This window comes from Mustela putorius, unplaced genomic scaffold (genome assembly GCF_011764305.1).
Source record: "Mustela putorius furo isolate JIRA1106 unplaced genomic scaffold, ASM1176430v1.1 tig00003901_pilon_pilon_pilon, whole genome shotgun sequence".
In the NCBI taxonomy this organism is placed as follows: Eukaryota; Metazoa; Chordata; class Mammalia; order Carnivora; family Mustelidae; genus Mustela; species Mustela putorius.
Window position 1 is genome coordinate 8114000 of NW_025422049.1, and position 16593 is coordinate 8130592.

At 47.6% G+C, this 16593-nt stretch overlaps 1 protein-coding gene and 1 non-coding gene across 2 annotated transcripts; both read left to right on the top strand.

Moving 5' to 3' along the window:
* Nucleotides 1–1229: 1229 nt before the first annotated feature.
* On the top strand, nt 1230–5885 carry RPL39 (ribosomal protein L39). The gene is made up of 3 exons (XM_004762077.3): nt 1230–1459; nt 3075–3178; nt 5632–5885. Exons 1-3 carry the CDS (start codon nt 1457–1459, stop codon nt 5678–5680), a joined length of 156 nt encoding a protein of 51 aa, XP_004762134.1. The 5' UTR covers nt 1230–1456; the 3' UTR covers nt 5681–5885.
* Nucleotides 5000–5131, top strand: LOC123388579. Its single transcript, XR_006603054.1, has one exon. It is a non-coding gene; the product is annotated as a small nucleolar RNA SNORA69 (small nucleolar RNA).
* Nucleotides 5886–16593: the final 10708 nt, after the last annotated feature.

Consider the following 16593-nt stretch of genomic DNA (forward strand, 5'->3'; position numbering starts at 1 on the left):
GATGGGCTCTGCACTGGGCCTGGAGCCTGCTTAAGATTCTCCCTCTCTCTTGGGTGGCTCAGTGGGTTAAGGCCTCTGCTTTCGGCTCAGGTCATGATCCCAGGGTCCTGGGATCGAGCCCCGCATCGGGCTCTCTGCTCTGCAGGGAGCCTGCTTCCTCCTCTCTCTCTCTCTCTGCCTGCCTCTCTGCCTACTTGTGATCTCTGTCTGTCAAATAAATAAATGAAATCTTTAAAAAAAATAAAAAATTTTTTTAAAAAGGAAATCATAAGGAAAACACATTTATAGTTCTGTACTGTATTATTAGAAAATATCCACCTATAAGTGGACCCATGAAGTTCAAAACCATATTGTTCAAGGGTCTACTGTACTGTAATTCCAAAGAAGTGATGAGTTTATAAATGATATTTCAAGAGGCCTCCATCAACTGCAATGTAATATGAAACCACCTTTGATTTCCACTGGTGACAAAGTCTCAGGTAATGTTAATGCCACTACAGTTTGCTGCCTACCTTTGTAAATAAAGGGTTAGATTTCAGACAGTTTGATAATAACGAATTTGTGATTTTTGTTTTCCCATCCAAGTTCATGTATTCTGTGAATTCTACCCATGGACCATTTGTGGACCCCAGGTTAAAAACCCTCACCTTAATCTACTGGTACAAAACCGCTTGAGGTGACTGCAAATGCACAGAGAGGTTTTTGTTTTTTAAATGTGGAGAAAAAAAACCACGAACACGGGGATCATTAACATCCAAAACGTATGCCATTAGTTCCCATATATTTTGCAAAGTGGGTTAAAAGCCTGGCATTCCTAGCAGCCAAGTTAAAGGTTGTCCCGAACTTTCTCCGCTCAGACCTCGATTAGCAACCTCTTGCCTGGGCTTACCGGACCCTCCTAGGGCAGCCCCCGCCGCCGTCTTTTGCTTCCTCCATCATCACCATCCCTTCCCGTCCAGCGCGGCCCGGCCAGATCAAGACAGGGCCGAGATGCGTGCTGCCAGGCCAACCTGCGGAGGTTAGCCCTCCGGTCTCTCCCTTCCAAGCCCGGGACCGGAGGCCCTTGTACTCGGACGTGACGTCTCCCCCGCCCGCCCTGGACATTAGCCCCGCCCACTCTGCTCCCTCCGCCTTCGGGAAGGGCTCCCCCTGTGGCATCTACCACGGGCTGCGGGCCTCACCCACGAAGCACGGTGTCCTTAGCACACTGACAGGCTCCCGAGGAACGCACTTACGGAAGTGTTGCAAAGGGAATCCCTTTTCTCATCCACAGACCCGGTTTGCCAAATTCCCACGGTAGCGCGGACGAACGCGGGGGCGGAGCGGGGGATTTGAGCCTCGCTCTGGCTTCTAAGCTCCGCCCTCCGCTGCGTCTTCTAAATACGTCCTTCCGGCCGTTTCTTCCTTTCTCTTTTTCGCCGCCATCCTGCTGTGTGCTGCGCGCTGTTAATTGACCATGGTAAGTTCATCCGTTCCCATCGGCTCTGGGGTGGGTTCCCGAAACCTGAGGTCTCTGCGAGCTCGCCGGCGCCGCACTCTACATCGAGGTGCGGGGGCCCTTTTAAGCCCTTTTTCCAGGGAAGGTCGAGTACGGCCCACCGCTCCAGCCCGCGGGCCTGGCGGGAAGCTAGCAAGGGATTGGGGAGGGGCTGGCTACTCTGGCGATGCGAGGGCCGAAGGGTGGTGCTTTGTGCGCCGCCCCGGCTAGCAGGGCTTCCCACTGGCCTTCGCCCTTCTGGAGCGAACTGTGGTTCTGGGGTGGGGAGGGGTGTCCACTCCAGAAATCGTGGCCAGACAGTGGGGTGCCCGCCGCATGTGCCAGGCATCGAGAAGGGAATGGGGTCTGCTGGTTTTTTGGAAGTTTTTTAAGGTGGCGCCCAGGATCATACCACGTTAGGAGCTTACGGGACTTGTTAGTGCTTTGTTCATGGACTTAGCATCTCCCCGTGGAAGCACCTGGAAGGGGTGCCGCGGTGTGGATCTGCGTGCTATTCGGGCGTTCTTAGTAAAATGCCCGTTGCGGACAATTGTGGTCGTGGGTTTTACCTGTGATCGTTTTCTGAGAAATTAAAATTGCTGTATGTTTCGGGGTATGGAGAGGGATCGGTATCTGTTTTTTTTTAGTTGGTAGGAAATTTACAGCTGCTCTAGTGAGCTGGGAGACAAGGATGTAGTCTTTGCCTTCTTTATAATGGCCCCCTGTTATGCAAGGTGCAAGGGTGTGTTGGACCACGTTAGCCAGACTTGAGACTACCACTCCTGCCATTTCCGGATTGTACGGCAAACGGAGGAGCGGGAGTGGACGAGGTTGGACTTGGATGACCCAAGCTCTTAAAGGCAAAAAATGAAATGAGAAATTGGGAAAGTCGTCCTTGAAAATATATTTTAATAGAGTAGAATTCATGCCAAAATGATAAGGGGCGGGAGACGCTTGGGTGGCTCAGTCGTTTAAGCGGTCCACTCCTGATTTCGGCTCCGGTCGTGATCTCAGGGTCCTGGGGTCCAGGCCTGCATCTGGCTCCGCCCTCAGCGAGGAATCGGCTCTGCCTGGGCACTGACTCCTCCTGCTCCGCCCCTCGCTCTGGCGCATGCGCTCTCCGTGTGGTTAGCTATCCCTGTTTAACATTGTGCACTGAAACTCCTTGACTTGCAAGCGCTAGATTGTTCTGGTTGACAAAAAGCTGTGTTCTTTTGAGAAAACCAAGTTCTCCAGCCATCCCCAATGGTCCTCTGGGTCCTGGGGTGACAGCAGGGACAACTGGAAGTTATCCTAGCCTTGGAGCATGCATGATCTAGGTTTGGATCCCAGCTCTGTGCGTTAATACTCTGATTTGGGGTGGGTTACTTGCTTTCCTGACTTTTATTGCTGATTTTTACTCGAACGGTGGGGATTATGGTATCTGCCTCCAGAAGTTGTGAGGAACAAAGCAAAGGAAGGATGAGTTTAGCATTGAGAACGTTGGTTTTGGTATAGGTGAAGCATTCAGATGTTTGTGGATTGAGGGCGTCTGACTTTGAATCAGTGGAGCAAGCTCTCGGTGTTGCTGTCTAAATTGATTACATTTCCTTCCCAGTCTTCTCACAAGACTTTCAGGATCAAGCGATTCCTGGCCAAGAAACAAAAGCAGAATCGTCCCATTCCCCAGTGGATTCGGATGAAAACTGGTAATAAAATCAGGTAAGGACCCCCACAACCACCTGCTTGTTTTTGTGGTTGCTGTTGTATTTTATTTTATGTTTAGGTAATTAGGTTTTTGGTGGGCAGCAAAGCAAGGTTTATTGAGTGATAGCAAAGTGATAGTACAAAGCTCCTGAGGAGGGAGGGGACCCGAGAGGGTTGCCCTGTGGTCGTTTTTACAAAGTGCTTCCTCCATGTTTCTGTACGGCAGCCCGGGCCACAGCTGGGATTCCGGGTAGACATGCCAGTATTTGTTAATTTCCTGTTGTTTTCAGTCTGTGCCAGAAGGTAAGGTGGAAGGCTGTCCTCCTTACTCATCACAGTGGGGAAGACCATGTTGCTCACTCAGTCCATCTTGAGGTGTTTATCTTTTTGAAAGATTGGGTGATTGCTCTCCACTGCAGAAGAAGTTGAATTGATGGTTTTGGGGAAAAAACATTATTCAAATGGCTACAGAGGGCCTCCAGGGTCACCTAGGCTAACAGGCAAAGCTAAACCTAAAACTCAGGTCTCCGGTGCACCTTTCAGTCTCACTGCTCTCTGGGGGGCCAGGTGGACCTTTAGACAGGTCTCCAAAGGAAGAAAAATAAGCATCAAAAATTGGTGGTATTTGCTCAAGGGCTTGCATCCAGTGACAAGCCCCTGTGAGTTAAACACCTTCCAGAACTTGGATTGGTTTAAAATGAAGTAGTAGATTTTTCTGGCTTTCCCAAATAAGTGAGCCCAAAAGACCACAAAGGAAGAGGAAGCAAATACTGTTACCAAAATTTTTATTTGAAAAGCCTTTTTGTTTAAGCTGAGACCATAGAGCGGGCCTAGCCATTGGGTCCCTTTTGCAAGGTAGACTTCGAAGCTGAGGAATGCCAAGATCGTGACTCCAGTATGGACTCTGATTTGATTAAATTACAAGTCTAAGTGGGAATAGTTTGCTGGTTTGAAGACCAAGATGTGAATGTGGGGGCCTGTTTCCTTAATTCTTCTAGCTGGTTACAAAGACAAGTGAAAATCATACTCTTTCACCTTCTAGGCCAGTTAGTTGCTGCCTTTAGTTACTGTATACTGAACACCGGCCTCCATCATTTATATTTATATTAATAGATTAGAACTGCAGCTGGATTGTAAAACCCCTGGTGTTGCCATCAGAATGATGCTGAGAAAACCATTCGCTTGGCCAAATGGTTACTTTGGCAGCTCAGCCCTTGTATGCACATGATGGGTTTCTGTTGAGAATCTCAGCCATCCATAGTAAAGCCCTTTGATTTATTTAAAGATTTATTTATTTGGCATCGAGAGAGGGAACACAAGCAGGGGCAGAAGGAGAGGGAGAAGCAGGCTCCCTGCTAAGCAGGGAGCCTGGTGTGGGGCTCGATCCCAGGATCCCAGTATCATGACCCAAGCCAAAGGCGTATGCTTAACGACTGAGCCACCCTGACACTCTGTAAAGCCCCTTTTTAATGTGTTGGCGTGAACATGGGTTTCTCTGTCATACGCCCATCTGGTGGTGGGACCTGCTGTTCTTGGGTGTTGGGCAGTATGAAAAAAATGTGTGGTTAAAAGTGTACAACTCAGCCCCAAGGAACTGGCAACAGTTGAATGATCTTTCTGTTAAAGTCAGCTGTCTTACAGCTTTTTAAAAGTGTTTTGAGGGGCACCTGGGTGGCTCAGTGGGTTAGGCCTCTGCCTTCGGCTCGGGTCACAATGTCGGGGTCCTAGGATCGAGCCCCGCATCGGGCTCTCTGCTCAGCCAGGAGCTTGCTTCTCCCTCTCTGCCTGCCTCTCTGTCAAATAAATAAATACAATCTTTTTTTTAAAGGTGTATTAAAAGCAGGTTGCAATTACAGTGCTTCCTTTTGTGGACGTACTGACATTATCCTGCTGAAAGAAAATCTGTGTCAGTCCTGTTTGATTTTGCCTTCATGAGGGTAAAGTCGTGACCGAGTGACACGGACAATTCTGAGGTAGCCTTAGCCCTGCAGATCTCTTGCTTTGATACTGAAATGATCGAGGGTGTTGACCTTTCATAAAAATGAATGTGGGGGCTTTTACTTGTGGGTGACCCATGGGTAGAAATGTTGCTTTGGATGAAGTTGGGGAGTGTTCGAAAGAAATGTGTCTGGGTCTAGCCCCCCGGGGTATGAATCCAAAGTAGGTGGGGGTATTCTTGGGAGGGGCAAGAGCTTCCCCACTGGTCCAGTCTCCCTTTAAGAACCAGTGTGTTTTCCTAGCCTGGAATCCTTTTGAGAGGTAAAGATTTGAATTGATGAGTTCTTAAACACATCTAGCAAATCACTGTTGACTCTCCAGAGAGAGCGCCAAACCTGTTAAAGGAAGGGAAAATGGGACCCGTCGGCTTTGAGGATTTTATGGTACTAACAAGGCAGGGTTTGTGGTGAATGGGAGCAGCGGAATTGAGGTCAGACTGCCCTCGTAACCAGCAGTGTCTTTCTGTGCAGGTACAACTCCAAGAGGAGGCACTGGAGGAGAACCAAGCTGGGTCTCTAAGGCGTCCCACATCATGCGATGACACACCTAATTGGCACCACGTATTTAATTAAGCTACTTGAGGATCATGTGTTCTATTCCATCACCCTGTAAACACCTTTCTGCCTGGCCAATAGATACCATTTATCAGCGAAAGATTTTTCTGTTACTATAGCTCTGCACTAGTGGGTTGGTTTGGTAATAAACGTGAGGCCTTTGAGCTGTACTGCTGTTGAGTTTCTGATTTGTGAAGTACTGAATTCCCCCTCCTATTAGCTCACCAGTGGAACTTTCTGCAGTGATAGAACTGTCCCCTGACGACCAAGTATGTAAATTGTGGCTAGGGGGCACCTGGGTTGGCTCAGTGCCTTAATTGCCTGCCTTAGTTTAGGCTCCGGTCAGGTTCTGGGGAGGCAGGTGGGGGTCTCCTTGTCCCTCTGCCCCTCCCCCCACCCCACTCATGCTCTTTCTCAAACAAAATCTTAAAAAAACAAAGCATGGCCAGTTTGAATAAAGAACTGATTTTTGAATTTTTATTTAATTTTAATTAAGAAGCCCCATATGGCTAATGGCTCTTACACCTCGTGGGAAGTGAATATATGTGTCATTGTCATACCTGTGGGTGTAGCACATTCTTTTTTAATTTTTTTTTAAGATTTTATTTATTTATTTGACAGAGACCACAAGTGGGCAGAGAGGCAGGCAGAGACAGAGTGGGGGAAACAGGCTCCCTGTAGGGCTCAATCCCAGGACCCCAGGACCACAACCCGAGCCAAAGGCAGAGGCCCCAACCCTCTAAGCCACCCAGGCATCCCGGTATAGTACATTTTTAAATAGCATCTTTATCTGCTGCTCTATGCCAGTTTTCTTTTACAAGTCTGTATTTGTGTACTTGTTCTTAGCCAAAAGACTGAGAAGTGATACAAGTCCATAACTGTAGAACATAATAAACAACTAAAGCTAATTGGATTTTTAAAATCAAAGTTCATTTGGTGATAATGAACTTTTTAAAAAAAGTTTTATTTATTTGACAGATCACAAGTAGGCAGAGAGAGAGAGGAAGAAGCAGGCTCCCCACTCAGCAGAGAGCCTGATGTAGGGCTTGATCCCAGGACCCTGGGATCCTGACCTGAGCCAAAGGCAGAGGCATTAACCCACTGAGCCACCCAGGTACCCCTGAACATTTTTTTTTTTTTTTTTTTTTTTTTTTTTTTTTTTTCCCCTGAACATTTTTTCAAGATTTTATTTGACAGAGATCACAAATAGGCAGAGAGGCAGGCACAGAGAGAGGGGGAAACGGGCTCTCTGCTTGGCTCAATCCCAGAACCCTGGGATCACAACCTGAGCTGAAGGCAGAGGCTTTAACCCACTGAGCCACCCAGGTGCCCTGATGATGAACATATTTTTATAATAAAACTAGTAAAATACATTTGATAGTTGAAACATAAAGCATCATTCATAGTTCACAAAAGTGCATATATTTTGTTGATAGCTCATGAGAACAATATAAATTTACTCAAGATACAGAACAAAATTCAGTTAGGCTTGTCTTTTATACTATAAAATTCTATGTTGAATCCACTGATACTTCTGTTAAGGTACACTTGAAATAATTAATTCAGACTACCAATGAACCGACATGTAGAGCCAGGATCTTTTGGTTTTACAGTACAACTAGTAATTATTTCACCAATCATTTAAATGAGAAATCTAGTTTAAACACCATGATACACACCCTTAGGATAATTAAAAGCGCTAGCAGCTTTGATTTCCATTTTCATGCATACATACAAGTCTGTATAGTTAAAATTTGAACAAAAAGTCAAACCCTGAAGTATTTTTACCCTAAGAGAAAAGTGCAGATATTAAAACTTGGTTTAAAAAAAAGAAAAGTACAATGGGCACCTGAGTGGCTCGATTGGTTGAGCGACTGCCTTTGGCTCAGGTCGTGGTCCTGGAGTCCCAGGATCATCTCTCTGCTCAGCAGGGAGTCTGCTTCTCCCTCTGATCTTAACCCTATGTTCGCTCGCTCTTTCATTCTCAAATAAATGAAATCTTTTTTTTTTTTAAGATTTTATTTATTTGACAGAGATCACAAGCAGGCAGAGAGAGCAGGGGAGGCAGGCTCCCCACTGAGCAGAGAGCCCAATGCCGGGCTCGATCCCAGGACCCTGGGATCATGACCCGAGCTGAAGGCAGAGGCTTAACCCACTGAGCCACCCAGCCTCCCCAAATAAATGAAATCTTTAAAAAAAGTATGTGAAAGGATTTTTACTCAAAACGTCGAGCCTCTGCACCAACAAATGAAATTTGACCTACATGTTCACATTTTGCCGATGTAGAGTCAAATTCCTATACCTCACAGAATAAAGCTGGAATGCCATGAACAAATGGTGGTGTAGGAGTGGAAGAACTTGGGTGAATTCAACAAAAAGTTACATTGCATTACATAATGTGCAGTTAATAGTTCAGTGATAATCTGTCTATGGTAATGTGAACAAAATAGGTATTCTGAGTCAAGTGACCTTTCAGTCCAAGACTTCTTGATCTTTACCATGGAGAGAAAATAACCAATTACATTGCATGCACCTGTTAAAAAGGTACCCATTCTAGCCCTACCATAAAATGAGTAACTGCTAGAGAAGTAACCATAAGCCACAGGCAACTTAATACTTCACATGGTCCCAGGTTTCTGTATACAGGCCTGTCGTACAGGGAAATTGGGTGAGGAATGGAAGTTAGCAGCCTTACCCTTCACTTGTTCTAAGTGGATGCATTGGAAAGTAATAAATAGCCTCATAAAATTAATAGCAATAAACTCTACCTGTCCAAGGTGAATATATATAATTTTTTTTAAGTGTAGGCAGGGTTCCTAGAAATCCCATTAAGGAAAAAATCAAGTATCTCGTATAAAAAAGCACTGAAGTTGTCCTGCGTGTAAAAATCTCTTAATTTGGGTGCATTTTAAAATCCAGAATGATGCCTACTGCTCAAATACATGAGAGTATAAAAGCACACCAACAAAACACACACGAGCAACAAAAGGAATGGTTTCCAGTGATAGGGAAATTGAGGGTGAGAAATTAAGGGAGCCCCATATACTACCAGTTACAGAACTGCTTTTCGCAACATGAAGTTATACGCACATGGAATGAGACTAATGTGAGGAAATGTGAAAGCTGTAGGATGACAAGCTTTGAACTTGAACGGCTGTTAGAGTTTCTTAATTCAGGAACCTGGCTTCAGTGCTTGATGACATAGGAAGCAACTTCACCAAACAGGCAGTCGGTTTGACTTATTAGATACTAGAGGGAAAAAAAGCATTTGAAAAAATTACTTCTATCAATGAGCACAGAGGAACAACATTAAAAAAGAAACATAAAATACAGGGAACATAGGAGCTGAGGTCCCCAAGCTACCGAAAGACAGAATCAGTCTTCTTTACATTAGAATTTAAAAAAAAAAATCAGTATGGGGCGCCTGGGTGGCTCAGTGCGTTAAAGCCTCTGCCTTCAGCTCAGGTCATGATCTCAGGGTCCTGGGATCGAGCCCCGAATTGGGCTTTCTGCTCAGCGGGAGAGCCTGCTTCCTCTCTCTCTGCCTGCCTCTCTGCCTACTTGTGATCAATATCTCTCTGTCAAATAAATAAATAAAATCTTAAAAAAAAAAATAGGTAAAGGGAACGCTAACTGGGCTCCACACAGCTGGTTAAATATGGCAATGGCAACCACATGGAACGGAAAAGATCTGGTCCTCTCAGTTCTGAGAAAGTGCTCTGACATCCAGTTCTGCAGAGACAAATAGCAAAAGCACATAATTTCATGAGCAAAGGCCCCTTTAAGACAAACCTCTGACAAACCAAAGTTTATATTAACAATGATCAAACTACTGCTTTAGTAACATTTTAAGCTTGCGATTTTATTTTTCTCATGCCTACTGGAGGTCTCTGGTTCAGAGGTACATATGCTTTAAACTAGCCTGATTTACAAGTCCCTGCGGCATCTTTACTCCAAGGACATTCAGACAAAGGTTTTATAGTGTTATGATGGTTCCATCTTCTGAGAGTTTTTGATCTGGAGCATGTGTTTTTGTATTTCTGCCACTTGCTACAGGTGCTAAGCTCACTTCATTAGAAGGGATAAAACCATTCTGTCCAGACTCAGAATTAAGTTCTGTTTATGTTAATGATTCGAGGCTCTCAGTATTAGGAACCGCTTTAGGAATCTGCTGCAGCACTCTGTTACCTTCAATAATGTCATCCTCATCACTGTCCCCATCCTCGGGCTCAAAGCTCGGTTCTGCCTGCTGGGGTCGCCCAGGATGGGCCAGAGCTGCCGAAGTCTGACTGTTCTGAACAACAGTATTCCTCTCATTTGCAGGTCTCACGGGTATGACGAGGTTGTGGCTGTTGGCAATCATCATGTCTGTTACTTGATCAAGACTCTAGCCTGAAACTTCTATGCTGTTAACTTCTTTTTTTTTTTTTTTAAAGATTTTATTTATTTGCCAGAGATAGAGAGAGTACACACAAGCAGGCAGAGAGGCAGGCAGAGGCAGCGACGAGAGAAGCAGGCTCCCCACCGAGCAAGGAGCCCGACGTGGGACTCGATCCCAGGACCCTGGAATCATGACCTGAGCCGAAGGCAGCGGCTCAACCAACTGAGCCACCCAGGCGTCCCTATGCTGTTAACTTCTAAAACTTCATCATTAACAGCTAATAGTCTTTTTTTTTAAAGATTTTATTTATTTATTTGATAGACCAAGATCACAAGTAGGCAGAGAGGCAGGCTCCCTGCTGAGCAGAGAGCCCGATGTGGGGCTCGATCCCAAGATCCTGAGATCATGACCTGAGCCGAAGGCAGAGGCTTAACCCTCTGAGCCACCCAGGTGCCCAACAGCTAATAGTCTTGTGCTTTGAGCCAGATGTAGTCTGGATATTAAAGATCCCTGGGACCTTCTCTAAGCCATGCCATGCGACCGTGACACTGGAGCCATCCAGATGTAGAATCCCAAGGGCTTCTCAGTTCCCTGTTTGTAAAGACGAACCCTACAATGTGTTTCTTGGAGAATATCCACACCTGTAATAGAAGACACAGGTCTGAAGTCTTGGGGCATACCAATGACTATATGTGGTTTTTTTCTGTGGTTGTCAGGATGCAGTAAATTGGTTAAAACATTATTCATCAGGACGCCTGGGTGGCTCAGTTGGTTAAGCAGCTGCCTTTGGCCTGGGCCCTGATCTCAGGGTCCTGGGATCAAGTCCCACACCGGGCTCCTTGCTCAGCAGGGAGCCTGCTTCTCCCTCTGCCTGCTGTCCCCCGCGCTTGTGTGCATGCTCTCTTTCTGACAAATACATAAATAAAATCGTAAAAAACAAAAACCACATTATTCTTTATTAGTTTGCCTGTGTCAAAAGCACTGTAGTCTGCTTCTTAATATTTTTGTATAAAAATCCTGAGCAGTGAATTGGCCATTGAGACAGTTTTGTGATAATTATCATCATTATTTCTAGGTAATAAGTCTCCATGGATGTCTGCGCAGCCTACTAAAACGTCAACATTGGGTATCTTTTTTTTCCAAAAGAGTTTAAGACTTTATTTATTCATTTATTTATTTGTCAGAGAGAGAGAGAGAGAGAACTCAAGTGCACAAGCAGGCAGAGCAGCAGGCAGAGGTGGAGAGAGAAGCAGGCTCCCTGCCAAGCAAGGAGCCTGATGAGGGACTCGATCCCAGGACCCTGGGATCATGACCTGAGCCGAAGGCAGCAGCTTAACCAACTGAGCCACCCAGGCATCCCTAACATTGGGTATCTTATGAAAATGTTGCAGTAACCTGTAAAACTCAAATTCTCCAGGTGTTTTTTTTTTTTTTTTTATCTTTCCAGTGAAAACTGATGAAATTCAGCTCCAGACTTGCCCTTCACCTCCATGGAGCCCAGGCAGCCGCTGCCCGGCCCTAGCCGGTGGCAGTGGTTCATGCTGAGGCCTGGCCACCCCTTGTGACCGCAGAGAGCAGGGAGCGAGTGTGCGGCTGGTGGGCTGGGGACATGTCACCCCACGTGCCGGGACCGAGGGGTGGACTAATGCCAGTCTTTTTTTTATTTAGATTTTATTTATTTGACATAGACAGCGAGAGAGGGAACAGAAGCAGAGGGAGTCAGAGAGGGAGAAGCAGGCTTCCCGCCGAGCAGGGAGCCCGATGCAGGGCTCAATTCCAGGACCCCAGGATCATGACTCCAGCCAAAGGCAGATGCCCCACAACTGGGCCACCCAGGCGCACCTACGGGTCTTCAAAGCAAGTAGGAATCCTCTGAATGGGGGGTTATCAAACTGGTCTGTCTGGTCTTGCAGAGCCTGTGAACTAAATTTCTGCATCTTTAAATGGTTGAGAGAAATCCAAAGACCATTTTGGCATTTACTAGATCTAGATTTACTGGGCGTTTATGTGTCAAGCACTGTTCTAGGTACCTGGGAGAAGCTGGTAGATAGAGCCCTGTATGTCAGGCTGGTAACAGACCACTACGGAAGCCAGAACAAACATCTGGGAAAGGTGGGAAGGGAAACAAAGTTTCCTAATTATGTGTGGAATGAAGGTGAAACTATAGCAAAGAGAAAGTAGGGGATCAAGTTTGGGGGCAATCCTATATCTGGTTTGTAGGGACCCCATAGTGGAGGCAACAAGTGGTAGGCATGGCATGGCACAGGGCTCCCCAGCCTAGCACTCCGTTAGCAGGCTCTGATGACCATAACCCTTAAGGACCAGTGATGACCAGAAATTGGAAGAGTGAGCTACAGTATACCAACTCACCAACCTAGGAACCTGGGAGCTGTGGCTGTGTGGATGGCAGTAAGCGTCAGCCTGCGACAAGTGTCCACAGGGCCAAAGTGGAGGGTCTTGGTCTGATCAGCAGTCGTGCATGTGATGTTTTGGAATATTAAAAATACCTTCGCCTCAGGGTGCCTGGGTGGCGCAGTGGGTTAAAGCCTCTGCCTTCGGCTCAGGTCATGATTCCAGGGTCCTGGGATCGAGCCCCGCATCAGCGCTCTCTGCTCAGCAGGGAGCCTGCTTCCTCCTCTCTCTCTCTGCCTGCCTCTCTGCAAACTTGTGATCTCTGTCTGTCAAATAAATAAATAAAATCTTTAAAAAAAAAATACCTTCGCCTCACTCTTCCGAGGAGGCTGGGACAGGGCGAAGTTGGCACTGATGCGGAGGGAGCTTCCCTACGGACCTTACGTAGCTAGTGTTGGAAATGAGAGGGGGAAACGGTGTGGACAGGAGGGTGGGCTTCTTGTGCAAAACGGGTTCCTGTTGAGCCTGGGAGGTGGCTCTGGTTCCCGCAGCCTCTCCCTAGCTCGTCCACCTGCCCGTGTTCCATTTCCCAGATGGGAGGGATGAGATCGGCTCCTGAGGAGGCATACTGGGAGCTTGAGACATTTAAGATCCACACTGACAAACTGCAAGAGGTAGGGCGCTCGAATTTTGTGGGGTTGACCCAGCGTTGCTGCTGCCTACCCCTCCCCGGAGCTGGGATCCGAACCCTGCCCTTCCTTTGCTGGCTGTAAGCCTCAAGAAAACAAGAGGGCTGGGGAGTGAGCAGAATTGAAGTTTCCGGGTGCATGCGTCCCCCCGCCGATGTGAGTGACAGCGCTGGGTAAAGCTAAGGAAAAGAGCCCGTTAGTGAGGGGGCAGATGGTCAAGGGAGAAGTCAGGTCGGGGCTCGGTGTCCGCCTCTAGATCGATTCCACTTCCCTTCCAGTTCCAGGATTCTGATTTGGAGTACGTGAACCCCTCAAGGGCAACATGGGAGTGACAGTCCTGGGTCCTGCACCCAGCTCCCTCCCTGGGTCAGCTGTGCAAACTTGATCTCCTAAGAGCCTTACCCAGGGGCGCCTGGGTGGCTCAGTGAAGTGTCTTCCCTGGGCTCGGGTCATGATCTCAGGGTCTGGGATCAAGTCCCGCATCGGGCTCCCTGCTTGGCGGGAAGCCTGCTTCTCCCTCTCCTGCTTCCCCCTCTTGTATTCCCCCTCTCACCGTCTCTCTCTCTCTCTCTCTCTGTCAAATAAATAAATAAAACCTTTAATAAAATAAAAAAGAGAGAGACTTAGGGGCGCCTGGGTGGCTCAGTGGATTAAGCCGCTGCCTTCGGCTCAGGTCATGATCTCAGTGTCCTGGGATCAAGCCCCACACCAGGCTCTTTGCTCAATGAGGAGCCTGCTTCTTTCTCTCTCTCTCTGCCTGACTCTCTGCCTACTTGTGATCTCTCTCTCTCTCTGTCAAATAAATAAATAAAATCTTTAAAAAAAAAAAAAAAGAGAGAGAGACTTAGCCAAAATCATTCCTATGTTGGGTTTGTAAGGACTGAAAATGTCTATATAAGATCTGTTGTACCGAGTGTTCTCCCATTGTACCGGTTCGAGAAGGTTCTGCAACTCTTATTCCTGCCAGTCTACCAACTAAAATTTTGAGTGCTAGCTAGCACTCAGTGCTAGCTGCTGTTAGCAGGAATGGCAATGAGAACCATATTGGACAGAGTGAAATGTTAACTGTTAACACTTCACCGGACCTCTTCTAGGCCAGGGACATGAATGTCCAGCCCCTGCCCGTGCAAAACCCTGAGGAGTGTTTGGGCAGCCAGAGCCCAGTGTGGCCTGAAAGAGTACTGCGGTGAGCACCGCATGCAGCTGTTAATGTGCCTGTGTCCCTCGTCTGTGCAGATCTGGAAAAGAGGGAGGGATGGTGGCAGAACCTCATCTAGGAGAACCGACTGGCCTGACCGAAATAAATGGTTTGACAGTTATTCTTCACTGGGAGCAATTCTGTGGCTTGCAGCCCTCCCTGCCCCTCCCAGGGGACATTTGACAATGTCTGATGTCTTGGCTTACGACAGTGGGAAGGAAGGTGCCACTGACAGGTCGTGGGTAGAGGCCCGGGATGCCGCTAAACATCCTTCCATATGGGGCGCATGGGTGGCTCAGTTGGTGAGGTGTCTGCCTTCAGCTCAGGTCACGGCCTTGGAGTCCTGGGATGGAGCCCCACATCGGGCTCCTTCCCTGGCAGGGAATTGGTTTCTCCCTTTCCATCTGCACCCCCCCATGTTTTCTCTCCTCTCTCTCTCTCTCTAATAAATAAATAAAATCTTTAAGACAGAAACATAAAAAACCATCCTTCAATGCACCGGGCATTCCTCCACAAAGAAGCAAAGAATTGTCTGACCCCAAATGTCAATAGTGATGAGTCTGAGAAATCCTGGCTTAGAAGCATGGCAGCCAGCCACAGGTAGCTTTAGGAAACACAGGTACTGCTCAGCACACCACTCCCCTTTCCCACCACTTCACACTCCTTGTGGGGTCAAGTCTTAAAAGGGCCCCAAAGAAGCATGGCACGGCTCCTACCCCCTCTTCACTCTAAGCTGGATCCAGCCACCCTGGCCTCTTCGTCTCCTGGAGCCCCAAGCTCCACCCTGCCTCAGGGCCTTTGCACATGCTATCCCCCCATAGGGAATGTTCTCCCTCTTCACTTGGTGAAACTCCCATTCAACCTTCGGGTCTCAGCCTACTTTCCACCTTCGCAGAGACACGTTTCCTGACCCCCCCGCTCTCTCCCCTCTATCCAGCTGGGTCCTTCTCCTTAGTACCTCTGCAGTTGGCCTGTAGGTGTCCTTCAAACTGTCTCTGTGAAGAAAATGAGTGCAGTTCAGCCCTTCAACAGATGAATGGATAAGGAAGATGTGGTCCACATACACTATGGAGTAGTATGCCTCCATCAGAAAGGACGAATATCTAACTTTTGTAGCAACATGGACGGGACTGGAAGAGATTATGCTGAGTGAAATAAGCAGAGAGAGTCAATTATCATATGGTTTCACTTATTTGTGGAGCATAACAAAAAGCATGGAGGACATGGGGAGGTAGAGAGAAGGGGGTTGGGGTAAAGTGGAAGGGGAGGTGAATCATGAGAGACTATGGACTCTGAAAAACAATCTGAGGGGTTTGAAGTGGCGGGGGGTGGGAGGTCGGGGTACCAGGTGGTGGGTATTGGAGAGGGCACGGATTGCATGGAGCACTGGGTGTGGTGCAAAAATAATGATACTGTTATGCTGAAAATAAATAAATTTTTAAAAAATTTTAAAAAAAGGTAGAGCCCTTAGTACAGAGTTTAGTACACAGTAGGAACTCAATAAATAATGTTTATTATTATGGAAACCACAAAAAAAAAAATGAGTGCGGTTCATTCTCTGCCTCCCTCCCTAGACCGGACTCTACAAAGACAGGGGTGGATCTGCCCTGCTCTGCGGCAGATTGCTCTCACCCAACCCCACATTTGACACAAAGGAGGGGCTCTGGCAGTGTCCGTCCGGAGCCAGCCAGTGGATGAAGGGGGGTAACAGGCATGGAAGGGAGCAAGAGCAGTACAAACTGGGGGCCTGAACACATAGACCAGGAGTCAGGGCGCCGTGACTTGCCTAGGGACGTGGGGAAGGCCTCGGCCAGGTTCCCAGAAGGACACACTGGGAGCCCAGCCCTCTCCCCATAGCCCTCACCATGCACGCGCAGCGGGTAGGTGGCTGGAGTATGAGGCGCTAGCGAAAGGACCTGGAGAAGGGGGCCTGGCGGACATGGCACTGTTCATACCACTCACTGTCTGGGAGGAGGACCTCTTTTGCCGCAGCCACGGGCACCCGAAGCTTGGTCCTTGTCAAGACCACTTGAGGCTGCGCAGGGGAAGCTGCTGGAACAGCCAGAGGGACTTGGCTCTCACTCAGCCCGCCCTGAAATGCAACTGTTCTCTTGATCAATTTGAATGATTTAGATTCCAGCGGAGCGGATAATGCAGACTGTTCAGCGAGGCTCCAGAAAGACAGACATGCACAGAACAGTAGTGGGGAGGGAAATGTTGGAAAAGCAGACCCAGGAAGCAAAGACCCAGCTGTGCAG

Bases quoted from the DNA above. Each gene is read 5' to 3' on its own strand.
- RPL39 (XM_004762077.3), top strand. The intron at 3,179-5,631 runs GTAAGGACCCCC...CTTTCTGTGCAG, and splicing joins AAAACTGGTAATAAAATCAG to GTACAACTCCAAGAGGAGGC.